Source organism: Pelodiscus sinensis, chromosome 16 (assembly GCF_049634645.1).
Source record: "Pelodiscus sinensis isolate JC-2024 chromosome 16, ASM4963464v1, whole genome shotgun sequence".
In the NCBI taxonomy this organism is placed as follows: domain Eukaryota; kingdom Metazoa; phylum Chordata; order Testudines; family Trionychidae; genus Pelodiscus; species Pelodiscus sinensis.
In genome coordinates this window covers 18,154,996-18,170,640 of record NC_134726.1, presented here as the reverse complement: position 1 = coordinate 18,170,640, position 15,645 = coordinate 18,154,996, and the positions used below count along the sequence as shown (strand labels likewise).

Below are 15,645 nucleotides of genomic sequence, written 5' to 3'. Positions count from 1 at the left end.
CACTACCACCCTAGTTCGAACTAGGGTGGTTAATGTAGTCATTCGAAGTTGCAAATGAAGCCCGGGATTTAAATATCCCGGGCTTCATTTGCATCTTGCCAGGCGCCGCCATTTTAAAATCCCCGTTAGTGCGGACTCCATGCCCGCGGCTACACGCGGCACTGAGTAGGTAGTTTGAATTAGGCTTTCTAATTCGAACTACTGGTACACCTCATTCCACGAGGAGTAACGGTAGTTCGAATTAGAAAGCCTAATTCAAACTACCTACTCCGTGCCGCGTGTAGCTGCGGGCACCGAGTCCACACTAACGGGGATTTAAAAATGGCGGCGCCCGGCAAGATGCAAATGAAGCCCGGGATATTTAAATCCCGGGCTTCATTTGCAACTTCAAATGACTACATTAACCACCCTAGTTCGAACTACGGTGGTAGTGTAGACATACCCTGATGGATTTAGCTATATGGCTCTTCCTGACTTTAAGAGGAGTTAAATGGCCTTAATCTCTCATTTGGAATACTGTATGAGTCTAGTTTTCAAGAAAATGACTGGGATTTAAATAAGCATCCACACCTAATTCTGCTTGGGTTGGAGTGAAAACCCCACTAACTTCAGTAGAAGCAGAGTTAGGCTCCAGAAAATCTGACTATGCACTGTCTAATACTTCATTACAAGACTTGTGGCCCTCCAGATCCTTGATTCTATTTTTAAGTGAACCACTGATATAACACTGGCCAAGTCTCTTGATTTCTACACCTTACTCTACTCAAAATAGATACAACTAAGACTCCACTGATAAACCAGCTGATCTGAACTGTAAATTCTGAAAACTAGAGGATCACTTTCATTACTGATACTTTAGTTCCGTTCCCTCAAGACACCAATTGCAACTGCCTGATTACAACCATGTTCACAGATGCTTAGCTCTGCTTTGCTTTGCTGTTTGTTTTTAATTTAATTGTGACAGGCTGTTTTACAGGCACGAAACTATAGAGATGTGCTGCAATAAATGAATGCCCAATCACACAAAGGTTTGTATTGGTGCTCTCTCTTAATTGAATTTGCTGTCCCAGGCACACTTCCCATCCTGCTGATTGGAGCCCTTCTTAGATGTGAATCCCCAGCAGTATCTCCTATCTTAATCAAGGACAGTCATCTATCTGAAAGTCTAAATACTCCTAATAGCCCTCCCATATCCCAGTCATCTCTCTCCCTCTGTCAGTTGCAGCCTTGTGATTAGCCTATTATTCAAGAACCCCAGCTTCCCTGATCCATCAAAATAAAGCAGTATGTGAAATAGTTGATTCCTCTGAGACCTTAAATTTGATACTTTCTGAGCAAGCCCACTCCTAGCACTACCTACAGCCTTCCTCACCCCTGTTGATAATATTCAACCATCCGATATTTCTGACAAGACACTGCATGATAGAGAATGAGGAACTGGTCCAAAATAATGAGAAGGTACCAGAAACTTCAGAAAGTGATTTAATTGTCCACAGTCTGTTATGTGCATTTTCCTTAAAGTTTATTTGGACTATAAACAATTCCCTGCTTTTATGCACATGTTGTATTGACCCTGCAACCAACCTAGCCCAAATCTGGGTACACCAAATTCCCACAGCTCCAGAGATGAATGTGAAATCACACGTACATCCAGATAGTACAACCCGGTCTTTAAATAAGCTTATCTTCTTTCCTGCCTGGCAGAAAACACTTTTTGGTTAAAATACTTAAAGTGCTGCTGGTATCTCAAGGAAAATTTTCTCTTCTTATTTCAGTCTCTAAGGAACATTTTGCAGTAACATACTTCCTTTGTTTCTTAGGCCTGCTCCACTGCTGCTCTTTATTCTTGTAGTATGATTCTTGAAATGGGTCTCTGTGACAGTGCAACGGTTGTTTTAGAAATGCAAATGCTGCACATTGGAACAATCCCACTTAGGCCGTTTGGTTTTTATATAACAATAGGACCAGCTACTTTGGATGTTGATATTGAATCTGAACTGCTTCAACTCTTTCAGAAATGTTTAACATCTGCCTTTAGTTAAGCACGTTTCAGGTATTTTTATTGGCTTCCCCTGCTGTAATTATTATTTACTGTGGGTTTATATGTAAGGTTTTGCTTATCCAGCATTAAGAAATGGCTGTTCAATTTGAAAAACATTTTTCTTTTAGGAATATCCTGCCATCTCTTTTTAAGCCCAATACTTTCACAACAGAACATCTTCATTTAATTATTTACACCCATCACAACATACATTTATACACGTGGTATACTAACTAGTCACACAGATGCACCATTTTACTGACAGGTAGTAAAGGGACAACCATATTTTACGTGTCCATCTTGGTATCAATAAAAAATGCAATTAAACATGAAACACAAATGTAGCAGATCTAACTGTATTCCCCTTAATTTCAAAACCACTTTTTATGTATTGCTAACTTGTTACAAGCAAAAACATCATCTTTTAAGCTTATTTTTAATCTTGAAGGCAGAGTTCAGAGATGTATTGTCTTTTTATAATGCTTGACAGCGATTGTTTCCCATAGCCATTAAGAATCTGATTAATAGCCCATTTTAGCACCCTGCTTCATAAGTGAAATGATCCTGCTGCCTTCGTGTTTTTCTTCCCTTTTGGACAGCAATCTATTTAGTCTGTGATACATAATTTCTTAGTGCATTTAGTTGTGGTTTTAACATAGTTGACTGTATTCTCAGTATTATTACATCTCTGCAAGGTGGAGGGCTTAAAAGCCAATAAATGATGCAGTGTTTGAATTTACACCAATATTGTAGCTGTGCCTGCTAAGAATTTAGCTGAAACCAATTTCCAAACGGATAGATAATTTCCATTTGAATTGGGTTGTTTAAAAGTAACATAGGACATTTGATCACTTATCATTAAAATGTCACAATAAAATACAAGCCAATGAGCAGGATCTCAGTTGTTCTTATCTGTTCCCTATGAAGAACTGGAAATGAAACTACACAGCAAAGTAGCCAAATGTCATACTAGTTCAGTAAATATTTTCTATGCAACACCAGTTATACTAAATTGCTTTGCCTACTAGTTGTACTATGTACAGTATCAGTACTCTGAGATTTCATTTTGAAAAACAGCCAAGATAGGATACTTTTATATTCAGACCTTGGCATGTGTTTGAATGAAATTTGTCAAGGGAAAAAAGTGTGTAACAAATTATACAAAGTGCTGAATTTTTAAAACCACTATTTTAAACATTGTTTGGTAAAATATACACTTTTCTAAATCACTTGCCACAGAATTGTATTGTTCTTTTAGCTATTTTTACATATCTTTTCTGGTCATTGGACAACTGCTATATATATTCTTTTGTTTTAAGCATGCGCATTGAGTGATCCATGCAACAGTGAAGTATTCACCATTGGTACATACAGTACGTTACTGTAATGTTTACAGTATTTCTTGATTCGATTATCAGGCTGCTTTAAAATCCTTTCACCCTACAGTTTTATCCAATGAAAACATTTGTAAAGATAGACTTGGTAGAGAACCTGGAGCTACATGATGGTGCATTGTGTGGCTCCACAACAATCTTTAATAATTGCTATTCCTGCTTTGGCAACTGTGGGCTTGCTTGGAGGAGGTTCTGCCTTCTTTTCTGCTGGAGTACCTGTGATATTCAGAACAGGACACCATTAAAACCTAGAGTTAGACCTGGTTATTTCTCTTTGCTTTCAGCTCGTATGTATATTATGGGCCTGCCTTTTAGACAGTTTGAACAATGTTGATTCTTTGAACAATGTTGTTAGTGATGTTGAAAGGTACCAGCCTATGTAATGACCAATCCCACCAAAAGACCCAAAGTCTTCCCACTCAGGTGAGGGAGGCCACAGAATCCAGACATGAAACTGAATCATGGGATTAAAATGAGGCAACCAAGCACGGAACCACAGACAACACCCGCTACTCTAAGAAGAGGTCCAAGGAATTAGCTGGTACCATTTGGCAGCCTTGAAGAGTAAAGTGTTCTGTTACATTGCTGTCACCCTCTAATTGCCTTACTACTGTAAGTTTCCCTCATTGCTGTAAGTGCCTCGGTCCACAGCCAGATACAGAGAGTGAGGGTTAGCTCCTCAGTGGTGTAAATCAATATATCATCACTGGCTAGGTTCCCGGATCCATTCAGCCCTCTGAGATGGCTACCTTTATCAGTTTGGTATCAGTAGTGCTGGTGGTTTTGTGATGCCCAGTGTGAGCAGAATCTCATTTTACTTTTTCCAACAAACATTCATCAGATCAGACTAGTTTTCAGCCACTGAGGAGCCTCTGCCAGATTAAAACTGGAACTCTAGAGCCAAAAGACTTTATATTCCACACAAAGTCAGCTTCTTGTATCAGACCCATGCACTGTGGAGATATATGATTGACTACCATAAGCATCAGGGTATTTTGTATTCTCTTTGTGGACCTATATGGCACAATCATTAGGACAAAAGATGTTCCTTTGCAGGGAGAAAGAAATATCATTGCCAATAACCTTTAACGTAAAACAATAAAATGAATAAAAAAGAGACAGCTATTGAAGGGAGGTGAGTCACAGTTACCAGGACTAAAATAGGCTTAATACTTAGCAACACAGTTTAAAAGGCTATCTCGAACTTGTGCTTAACATCAGAATCTACGCACAGCCCTGAAGTAAATCCACTTCAGCAAGACTTTTTGTCTTTTAGGATTAACCAGTGCAAAGTGGTGAGGAGGGAACTGTCCTTTGGCAGAGCTCCTTCACACTGGTGTTCTCAGCTACAAATGCACCTCCAAGTAAGGACTGTCCTGCCACTTTTCCACGCTTACTCCCTTTAGAATCAGGCTTGACACCATTAAATCCTCATCTGTAGCCATTAGAATGAATCTCTAACCTAACATGGAACCCAGCTGCTTCTGTATTTAATGCTTTCTCCTTCTGCTCCTGAGACTGGAGTTTTTCTACTTTCCTCAATGGCTCTACTTTGTGAGATTCCAGGACTGCCGTATATCAGAGGTTCATAGTAGCTTGCTTGATAGCCTGGCTTGTACTCCGCTGAATAAAAATATTGCTGGCACGAATATTGATCAATGCTATCCTCAGTATCTCCCAATGTCTAATAAGCCAGGGTGGTAAGAAGTGAAATCTTTGGGCCAGTGGGAAAGTGTGTGGATTTGGAACTTCGTTCTAGAAAACTTTCCTTTTGTTGGACTCAGGAAGAATATAAGTGTCTGGAACTAAATTTACTGTACTGTATTTTCCAGCAATAAGGGTATGTCTACACTACAAAGTTAATTTGAATTAACAGCCGTTAGTTCAAATTAACTGTAATAGGGGCTACACATACAAACCGCTAGTTCGAATTTAAATCGAACTAGTGGAGTGCTTAATTCGAACTAGGTAAACCTCATTATATGAGGAGTAACACCTAGTTCAAATTAAGTAGTTCGAATTAAGGGCTGTGTAGCCACTTAATTCGAACTAGTTGGAGGTTAGCCCTTCCCAGGTTGCCCTGGTGGCCACTCTGGGCCAAACCAGGGAAACTCTTTCTCCCCCCTCCCAGCCCCGGAGCCCTTAAAGGGGCACGGTCTGGCTACAGTGCTTGTGTCAGTTGCAAGCCTGTCAGCACCCAGCCAGCAGATCCTGCACCTGGCACAGCATGAGCCAGCCACCCGCTGCCACCCAGCCCTCCGCCTCTTCCCAGGACCAGGCTGGCGGCTCCCAGGTGCCTGCCCGGGGCCACAAGATGCAGGCATTCGCCTGGTCTAGTGCGGAGATCGTGGACCTCATCAAGGTTTGGGGGGAGGCCTCCAACGTGCACAATCTCCACACTAGCCACAGGAAAGCGGCCGTCTAGGGCAGGAAAGCTGCCAGCCTGGTCACCAAAGGCCACATGTGAACCCAGGAGCAGGTTTGCAAGAAAATCAAGTTGGTCCAGTGAGACCCCCGACCCTGAGCCCTGAGCTTAGAACATAAGAACATAAGAATGGCCGTACTGGCTCAGACAAAGGTCCATCTAGCCCAGTAGCCTGTCTGCCGACGGCAGCCAACACCAGCTATCCCAGAGGGAATGGACCGAAGACAATGACCAAGCCATTTGTCTCGTGCCATCCATCTCCAGCCTTCTGCAAACAGAGGCCAGGGACACCATTCCTACTCCCTGGATAATAGCACTCCATGGATCCAACCTCCATGAATTTATCTAACTTCTCTTTAAACTCTGTTACAGTTCTACCCTTCACAGTCTCCTGTGGCAAGGAGTTCCACAGGTTGACTATGTGCTGTGTGAAGCAGAACTTTCACTTATTAGTTTTAAACCTGCTGCCCATTAATTTCATTTGGTGTCCTCTAGTCCTTATATTATGGGAACTAATGAAGAACTTTTCTTTATTTACCCTCTCCACACCACTCATGATTTTATAGACCTCTATCATATCCCCCCTCAGTCTCCTCTTTTCTAAGCTGAAAAGTCCCAGTCTCCTTAGCCTCTCTTCATATGGGACCTGTTCCAAACCCCTAATCATTTTAGTTGCCCTTTTCTGAACCCTTTCCATGGCCAAAATATCTTTTTTGAGGTGAGGAGACCACATCTGTACACAGTACTGAAGATATGGCGTACCATTGTTTTATACTTCCCCTCCTGCTTCTTCCCCTGGCTTCCCCCTTCCAGCTCCCTCCTCCCAGGTTTCCCCCTTCCCTCTCCCACCCTCTCTCTTCCCCTCTCCCACCTCCTTTTCCCAGTCTCCCCAGAGGTTAATTCCCCTCCCCCCAGTTTTGTTAAATAAAGAGAGTTTCTATTTTTGAACACACGTGTCCTTTATTTTTTACATCAGGAAGGGGGGCTAGGGAGGGGTAAGAGGAAGGAGGTGAGGGAGGAATGGGGCACAAGCCCCTGATGGGGAGGACTGCGGTGGCTCTGCGGGCTCCTTGGGGTGGAAGCTCTCCTGCAGGGCCTCCTGGATCCTGACAGCCCCTCGCAGATGGCAGCCTGTGGCAAGTGCAGCCGGGCTGATGGCCGAGTGCTGTGATGTGCCGAGTATGGGCATTCAGGGCACTCCAAGACAGGACTGCTTTGCTGTCTCTCATCGAGTTAGACAAGCAAGAGGGGAACCCTGAGAACTGTCTGTCCGGGGTGGGGGTCGGTTCTCTTTAAGCTCAGCCCTCGGCTAGCCTGAGGCAGTAGCTCCACACTCTAAGTCCTAACCTGATGCCCTGCCAGCACTGCTTCCGGCCAGCCTTAACTTCGGTTCAGGATCCACTCAATGTGGACATGCTATTTTGAATTAGCAAAATGCTAATTCGAATTAATTTTTAGGTCTAGATGCACTAATTCGAATTAGCTTATTTCGAATTAACTAATTCAAATTAAGTTCGTTCGAATTAGTGCTGTAGTGTAGACATACCCTAAGAGAACAGTAGAATGAAGCTTAAAATTAACTGCTAAAACAATTGCATTTAAAAAAAATTTCCATTGAAGTTATGGTACATTTAAAAATAATCAGACGTCTCACTAATACTGCACCTTCATATCTTTCCTATATGGTTTTGGCAGGTTAATTATAGTGCCCAATTGATATGGTTTTGTCAGATACCCTTCATCATTTACTCCAGTTCCTCTTTATATAATATCCAGTGAATAAAGAAGAAGAATATTTTCCTATTGATGAAAATAAGCTGAAATGCTGTATATAATGGGCTAAAAATGCAGATATAATGGCCAGTTAGCCTTTGCAGCCCTCTCTCTCTGTTAAGAGTTTCATTAGAATCCTTGCTCTAACACTCTCCATGCCTTGACTGGGACCTGATCTAATGCCCATCAAAATCAATAGAAGCCTTTGCCTTTACTTCACTGGGCTTGGATCAGGTCACTGGACAGTATTGTCCAAAATTTGTTGACCTTTCCTTAGTTGAAAGTGAAGATTGAAACAAACATGAACTATAGAACTGATAAATAAACTCAACCGGGAATGAGTAAGAGTGCCACTGTTTGGAAAAACTTTTGACATAATTCTATTGACTAAAGCCCTAATTCAACAAAACACTTAAGCGTGTGCACAGAGGTCAATGGAACTCTAGTAGGTTTTAAAGCTAAGAACACATAAGGAGTGTTTTTCTTATAGGGGTAAAATGGCCAGCAGGTATGGAACCAAAATCTTTCCAAGTATAGGGAAAATGCATACATCTTGGACAGCTACAGATATAGAAACCAGCTATGGAGGAAGAAACAAGTAACATTAATGTGTGGTCTGTAATCTACACCTTCTTAAAAGAAACACGAGGCCAAGTTTAAAGCCATGGCCACTCTCTAAGGACGTCAGAATCTTGTCCAGAAAAATTTGAAGACTGTAAAGACAACTGCTGCAGAATAGGAAACAGCCTTTGTTTTAAGGCAGAAAATAAGCTAACATGCATCTCTGAAAATATAACAAAGGCAAACATGCCCTAGATAAGCAGCTGTATAGTAATAAAGGCAGTGTATGCTGGGTAGTAAGACGAGTTATTTGCAGTGTTGTATTCATGCAGAGACAAGGTGGGTGAGATAATATCTTTTATTGCACCAACTTGTGATGGTGTAGGAGACAAGATACATAGAGCTTGTCATCAGGTTCAAAGAAAGCGCTCACTGTAGCTTGAAAGCTGGTCTCCTTCACCAACAGAAGTTGGTCCAATAAAAGGTATTACCTCAGCCACCTTGCCTTTCTGTAGTGAGAATAAAGAATTCGAATGAACAAGTTTAAGACTGGGAAATACATCTATGAGACTAGTGCAGGTTAGGGAGTGTCTTAACAATGTGGGAGGTAAATCTTGGAAAGAGCTTCACTCATCCATCCTGGGCTCTAAATTCAGAAAGTCGTGTTCCAGTGGGCACTGAGCTTAGTATAAAGCCCAGAAAGAATTCTCGGATAGCAGTCCCTTCTTTGGTTGTTCCAAAGTCCTGTTTAGAAATCTGCAGCATATTACACCCGCATCTCTAATATACACAGTATTATAGTGAATAAAGACTTTCAAGGTACCTTCCAACTAGTACCTGGTTTCATAGACAAAAGAGTGGGTCTTTCAACTGTGATAACTCAAGGCCAGTTAACCATCATTAAGATGCAGACTGTCACCACCACATAGGAAGTTGTACTAGCTGGCAATGTATTTGATTCCTCAGAGGCAGAAACACAGTCAGATAAAATGGTTTCAAGCACATTAATCTGCATTTAAACAGGATTTTTTATCGTCTTAAGCTGAGTGAACTAACATGATTGAAGAATATGGCCGCAACTACCAGCTGTGACAATTTATGCACTTACACATTTTTAAAATGCACAACAATTTAAGAAAGATTTGCAAAGCCACCTAGCACATTTGGCTTTAAATTTGAGGAAAATTGGAAATCCATGTCCCACAAGTGGTTTTCATAATCTTAGCCTAAATGACTAGAAATGGAAAATGGCCTTTCATACGGGGGAAGGATTTTATATTAATTCATTGTGGTCTAAGCAGTCATGGGCAGATTTTCAAAGCCACAACTGGGAGCAAAAGCTTGCCTCTCACTGACTTGCAGTGGGAATTGGGTGTCTAGCTGCCTTCTGTGTCTTGAATAATCTATCCCCTTCTTTGCCAGCGTTTTTCAGTTACTTTTTTCTTCCCTGTTTCTTTTTAAATGTTAAACTTACTGGCAGGAGAGTGTGTTACTTTGTCTAAAGGTTTTAACTTGATCCGAAGGAATTCAGCCATCTCCTTATCTTCTTCTTGTTCTCTGTTGTTGCAAAAAGACAAGAAAACAAAATGGTTGTAGAAAAAAAAGCAGCGATTTCTGCATAGCTAAAGAGAAACAGTCCTTGTGTGAAGGCAAGAGTCATAAGAATCTTAATAGCAATAATGCTGCTTTGCACTTTATTTAGCATTTTTCATCTAAAGATCTCAAAGTTCATTAGAAACTTAATGAATTGACAGAGAAATCCTGGCCCTATTGAAGTCAGTGGCAAAGCTCTATTAACTTCAGTGAGGCTGGGATTTCATTCTAATGCTCACTACTTAACCTGAGAGACAAGTAAGTATTAGCCTCACTATGCCACTCATTCAGCACAGCATAGCAGTTAAGCACCTGCTTTGGTGAATCAGGGCCCATACCAGTAGACAAACCAAGGCAAAGAGAAGTTAAATGGTTTGAAAAGGTCACACAGCGAATCAATGTCAAAACTAACAACCAAACCCAATTGTCCTTAATCCCAATTCCCATCTTCAAATCATTGAAACATGCACCTTCTAGAAAAAAGTAGCAACTTAATATTATGATGTGCTATAACGAGGCTAAGATTTAGTGTTGGGTATTTTTAGTAAAAGTAATGGACAGGTCACGGGCTATAAACAAAACTTCATGGCCCCGTGACCTGCCCATGTCTTGTACTGTATACCCCTGACTACTAAAACTTGGGGGACGTCTAACATAGTGCATGTCTACACTACAAGCCTTTATTTGGAAATAATGTCTAGCTGAAGGACTTCTTACTCCAACTCCTGTAACCCTCATTTCACGAGGAGCAAGGGAAGTTGAAGGAACAGTGTTCTTTCTTTGACTTCCTGCTGTGCAGACAGTGCCAGAAGCTGAATTAAGCTATTTCGACTTAAGCTACGCAATTGAAGTAGCTACAGTTGCGTAGCTTGATTTGACTTTAGCCCTGATGTGTAGACGTGTTCTGGGTGAATCTGGAGGTGCCACTCATGCTGGGGAAGGAGGATTCCAGGGCCCCTTTTGCTACTGGGTGGAGCCTCCAAGACACCCACTGGTATTGGGCAGGGGAGGGCTTCAGGTACCAACTGTTGCTGATTGAGGTGGCATCAGGCGCCCACTGCTACTCCAGGGGGCATTGGGGCTGGGGAGAGGGACAGCTGGGGGGATGGCCTGGGACCCGGGGGTCAAGTGCACCAGTAAAGTGCAGAATTCACAGGCACCGCAGAAAGTCATGGAATCCATGACTTATGTGACATCCACAACAGACTCTCAGGCATACTAATAATTGATAATAACATGAACATTATGTAAGTGCAAAGACCAGTTTTTATATGTATAAAAAAATCATTCCTTGTTAGAATTCTCTTCTAAGTTCATTTCCCCCATCTAAGGTCAGGTCCACAATTAAAAGTGAAGACAACCCAGTTATGTCACCCCGGGGTATGAAAAACCTACACCTTTAATTAACATAGTTAAGCCAATATAACCCCCAAGCTATGTCTAGACTGCCACTTTTTTTCGGCAAAAGGTACGCAAATTGCACTCCACAATTTGCATACCTTTTCCTGATAGTATTGTTGGAAGAGGCTTTTCTGAAATTTGGCCCATCTACACTGGGCCAAATTTCAGAAAAACCTCCTCTTTTGGAACAGCCCTTCTTCCTTGTGGCATGAGGAAGACAGGGCTTCTGAAAGAGCATGTCTGCCTTTCCGCAAAAAATGTCGGAAGAGCAGACGCGTTCCCTGGGTGCGGCAGAAACTCCATAGTGTAGACATAGCCCCAGTGTAGACAGGGCTAGGTCAATGGAAGAATCTGCTTCTCCCTCTCGGAAAGGTGAATTAACTTTCATCGACCTAGCTTCTGCCTCTTGGAGAAGTGGGCTCTTCAGCAACAGAAGAACCTCTTCCATTGCTGTAGTAAGTGATGTGTATTCTATAGAATGACAAGGGCCCAGCTGTAGCACCACAGCTATGCTGTGGTAGTAGTTTTGCTGTAGTCATAACCTGAGGGTACTTCTACACTGCAAGACTATTTCGGGATACCAGAGGTATCCCGAAATAGCTCCCCTGCGTCTACACAAGCCACCCATTATTTCAAAACATTTTTCAAAATAACAGGCATGCTATTTCACTGTCCCGGTAAACTTCGTTGCACAAGGAATAAGGAATGGCTGGAAATAGCACTTTATTTTAAAATTTGGCGGTGTATAGATGCACCAAATTTCAAAATAAGCTATTTCAAAATAAAATTGAAATAAGATATGCAATTTGCATAACACACAACATAGCTAGGCCAATCTATTTTTGAGGAATATAGCTAGGCCAATCTATTTTAAGTGTAGTTCAGGCCTAAGAGGGTTCAGCCCTGCTCTTTTTATAACGGTAAAGACTCTGATATTTTCTTGTTATAAATTCAAAGAGACACTAAACTGCTGTAGACATGAGCAGAAGATTAAATAAAATCATGGAACAGGGAGAGAAAGATTTAGTGATCCAGTCTGAATGCATTGCCTGTGGGAACAGAGAGGAACTTTTAGCATCATGCAATGTTTTAAGACCTAGAGTCAATAGAAATGTTGTCACTTCAAAGAGAGTAGTATTGGGTACTCTATCAGGCCTGACACATCTCTGAAACAAATTCAGGCATTTTCAGTCCTTACCTTAATCTCTCAACTTCTGCATCATCTACAAGAAAATCTCTCTTTTGCACCAGTTTATGGATTTTCTGAATCAATTCATCCTCCCTTTGTTTCTGCATTTTTGTTTTTTCTTTTTCTGACCAAAAACAGAAAGAGTTAGACAAGGGTTAGGTACTCAGATTTCTAACAACATTTGACCAGTTGAAGTCAATGGCCTTTGCTCAGATTTACAGTGGGTGAGAGTAGGGCATGATCCACGGTCACAATTTTTTCAGGCCATAATATAATAGACATTTTTTTATTTGGTAAAAATTCTTCCCTGCTTCTCCTGAGACTACAGAGAAGGTCAGGACAACAGTAACAAAAGGGAACTTTTTTTCAATGCAAATATATAAGGTTACTCAGTAAATTGTGGTGTTCTTGTGTTCATTTGAGATAATTATTGGCATTCCTAAAGGCCTAGCCAATCCATAAGCAATGGCCTGGAAAGGTGACCCCCAAGACAAGTAGATTGGCTACTACTGAAAGTCAGGCACTGCAATCTGCTCCATATTGCTACTTTGTGGGGAATGCTCCCTGCTACCTAGTTATTCTGACAGATTACTTCTCCTCTAGTTTCCTCCTGTCCCTAATCCTGACTTCAGTCTGTGCCTGCTCCTACTCTAGCACCAGCTCCAACCACAGCTGCTCGCCCAGATGTTCTGCCACTAGGACACTGAAGTGGGTATCAGGAGAGGTGTGTCTTGCTACCTGCACTCCCCATGGAGCTGCAGGGGGGTGTTGGACAAGTCATTGTTATGACTAGCCAGAAAACAGAAATCCCCACTTGTGAAAATCTTCATGTTTTGAAAAAATATGGTTCCCAAACCAGAACGAAAAGTTAACCGTTCAAAATTTCATGGCAAGAGATTTCCAGACCATTCTGGGAGAATTGCAAGGGAATTTCTTGACTACCTACCCAAAAGGTTCTTGACAATTTCACTTTCCCTCTGCAGGCAGAAAGAGAAATTGACAAGACCCTTCAAGACAAGCTGCCAGCCATGTTCCAAAAGCCACTTCCACCTGGCTGCTGGAGTGCCAGGATGCCCAGCCACCCAGCCTTTCCCCCAGCTAGAAATTAACAAGAATCTTCCAGGTAGGTGGCAATGAACCATCATTTCACTTTTCCCAATGGAAATCAATCTTTCTGCAAAATTGAAATCTTTTGACAAAATGAAATATTGTCGTCTTACAAAAAGTCATTCAAAACCAAAATCATATACAACTTTAGGGCAGGGGTCTCAAACTCCCAGCCCTCAGGCCTATCCTGGCTGAAACAATTGTGCAAACTGGCCTGGGACCCCAAGCAGGCCAGAAGAGAGGGAACTGTCCATTACCAGCCAACAAGCGCCGCCCCTTCCCCTGGAGCAGGCTGTGGCAGCTGGCGCCCCAGGCAGAATGTGAAATCGGTGCCCCCACCTGCATGGCCATCAATGGGGTGACATCATCATTGGGCACCCCAGGCACCCTGTGACATCATCATTGGGCGCCCCTTTGAAGGTGGCGCCTTAGGCAACCGCTAAGTCGGCCTCTAGTCACTGGCCACCCTTTCCCTTCCCACTGTCATCCTGCCCTTTCCCCCTCATAGCACCCAAGCCTGCAGCTTTGGAGATCACTAGGGAGCTTTGTAGTGGCAGTGGTCGTGCCCCACCGCACTCCCCAAGGCGGCAGGCGGTAAAGAAGAAGCTGGGCGAGTGTGCCCACCCAATTTGCTCCTCTTCCTCTGTGGCTACTTCTCGTTCAGCCAATCACTACGGGTGCGTCTACACAGCAGGGCTCAACTCAAAATAAGTTATGCAAATTGAGTTACATCAATTGCATAGTTTATTTTGAAATTGGGAGCGTCTACACAGCACTTATTTCGAAACAGAGCACTCTTCCTCTTTCTTCCCTTACTCCTCATACAATGAGGGTTACAGCAGTTGGAGTAAGAAGTCCTCCCGCTGGGCAGTATTTCAACATTATTTCGAAATAACTGCCTGCTGCGTAGACGCAGGCTAAGTTATTTCAAAGTAATGTTGCTGTGCAGACATACCCTATCTGAAATAAGTTTGTATATGTGTAGAATTATGTACAAAAAGGCCTTCAATCAAAAACAATGTACAACTTTAGAGCCTAAAGTCCTCTCAGCTGTCCTAGGTCTTTTTCATCCTATTGCTCAAACAAGTTTGGTTACAATTTTCAGGAGCTAATGCTGCCTGCTTCTTATTGACAGAGTCACCTGAAAGTGAGAACAAAAGCGTCTGCGTGACCCTGTTGTAGCTGAGGTTACAAGATTGTTACATGCCAGAAGCGCTAGAGTCATAGCCTCCCAAATTCAGCCACCATTCCAGAGGACATGCATCTATGCCAGTGTCAAAGTGCGGGTTGTGGTCCAGTGCTGGGTCACAGAATGTAAGGCACTGGATCGCTTTGCTCAGCACTCAGGGACCCTCATGGCCAGCTAAGGTTGGGTCTCAGCCCACACTTTGAAAACCTCTGTCCAATCCCTGCCTGTTCCAACAATGCTGCTCACCAGAAGTGACCAGCAGCAGGCCCGTCTCCTAGGCATCAAGCCCACAAGGCTCTCCACACTTTCCCTGCCCCAAGCACTGGCTCCACACTCCCATTGACCAGAAACCAGCCATTGGAGCTGGGGAGGGTTAGTGCCTGCAGGTGAGAGCAGTGTGAAGCTGCTTGCTCTCCTCCACCTAGGAACCGGACTTGTTGCTGGCCGTTTCAGGGGCACAGTGTGGTCCATGGTGCCAAAACAGGCAGGATGCCTGCCTTCCCACCCCTGATGATGAGAAGCCATAGGAGGTAAGCTTGTGTCCCAATCCTGTGCCCCAATCTCCTGCCCCAGCCCTAAACCCTCTCCTGCACCCCCAAAGCAGTGTTCCCTATAAGCCGTGTGCAGCTACCAGCTTATGTACGAGAGATTGAGATGCTGCCCAGCTGATTAGCAGAGCACCCACAGCCAGCAGCATGTGTTTCTAATGATGGTGCACATCTGCACATGCCTCAGTGCACAGAACAAAATTTATTCTGCACATGGATGGAAAAAAATAGAGAGAACATTGCCCCAAAGCTCTTATCTCCAGCTCTATTGGGTCTCAGAAATCAACAATTTTCTTCAGTTGGGTCACCAGGAAAAAAAAAACTTGAAAACCGTTGGTCTCTGCTGATGACAGGTACTGCTCAACAAACGTCCAAAGCAGAGCAGACCAAAGCATGTTCACTTCCATCATCTGAGTCAGATGCC

General features: G+C 42.9%; 1 protein-coding gene across 1 annotated transcript in view; it reads right to left on the bottom strand.

Annotated features, from left to right (window-relative positions):
- Positions 1–375: 375 nt before the first annotated feature.
- BMERB1 (bMERB domain containing 1) overlaps positions 376–15,645 on the bottom strand; it is an 88,751-nt gene continuing 73,481 nt past the window's right edge. The window contains exons 4-6 of the mRNA XM_006136286.4: positions 12,387–12,501; positions 9,669–9,751; positions 376–3,651 (exon numbers count right to left, since the gene is read on the bottom strand). Of these exons, the coding sequence (XP_006136348.1) occupies positions 3,539–3,651; positions 9,669–9,751; positions 12,387–12,501 (311 nt within the window). The 3' untranslated portion in view covers positions 376–3,538. The remainder of the gene's footprint in view (positions 3,652–9,668; positions 9,752–12,386; positions 12,502–15,645) is intronic.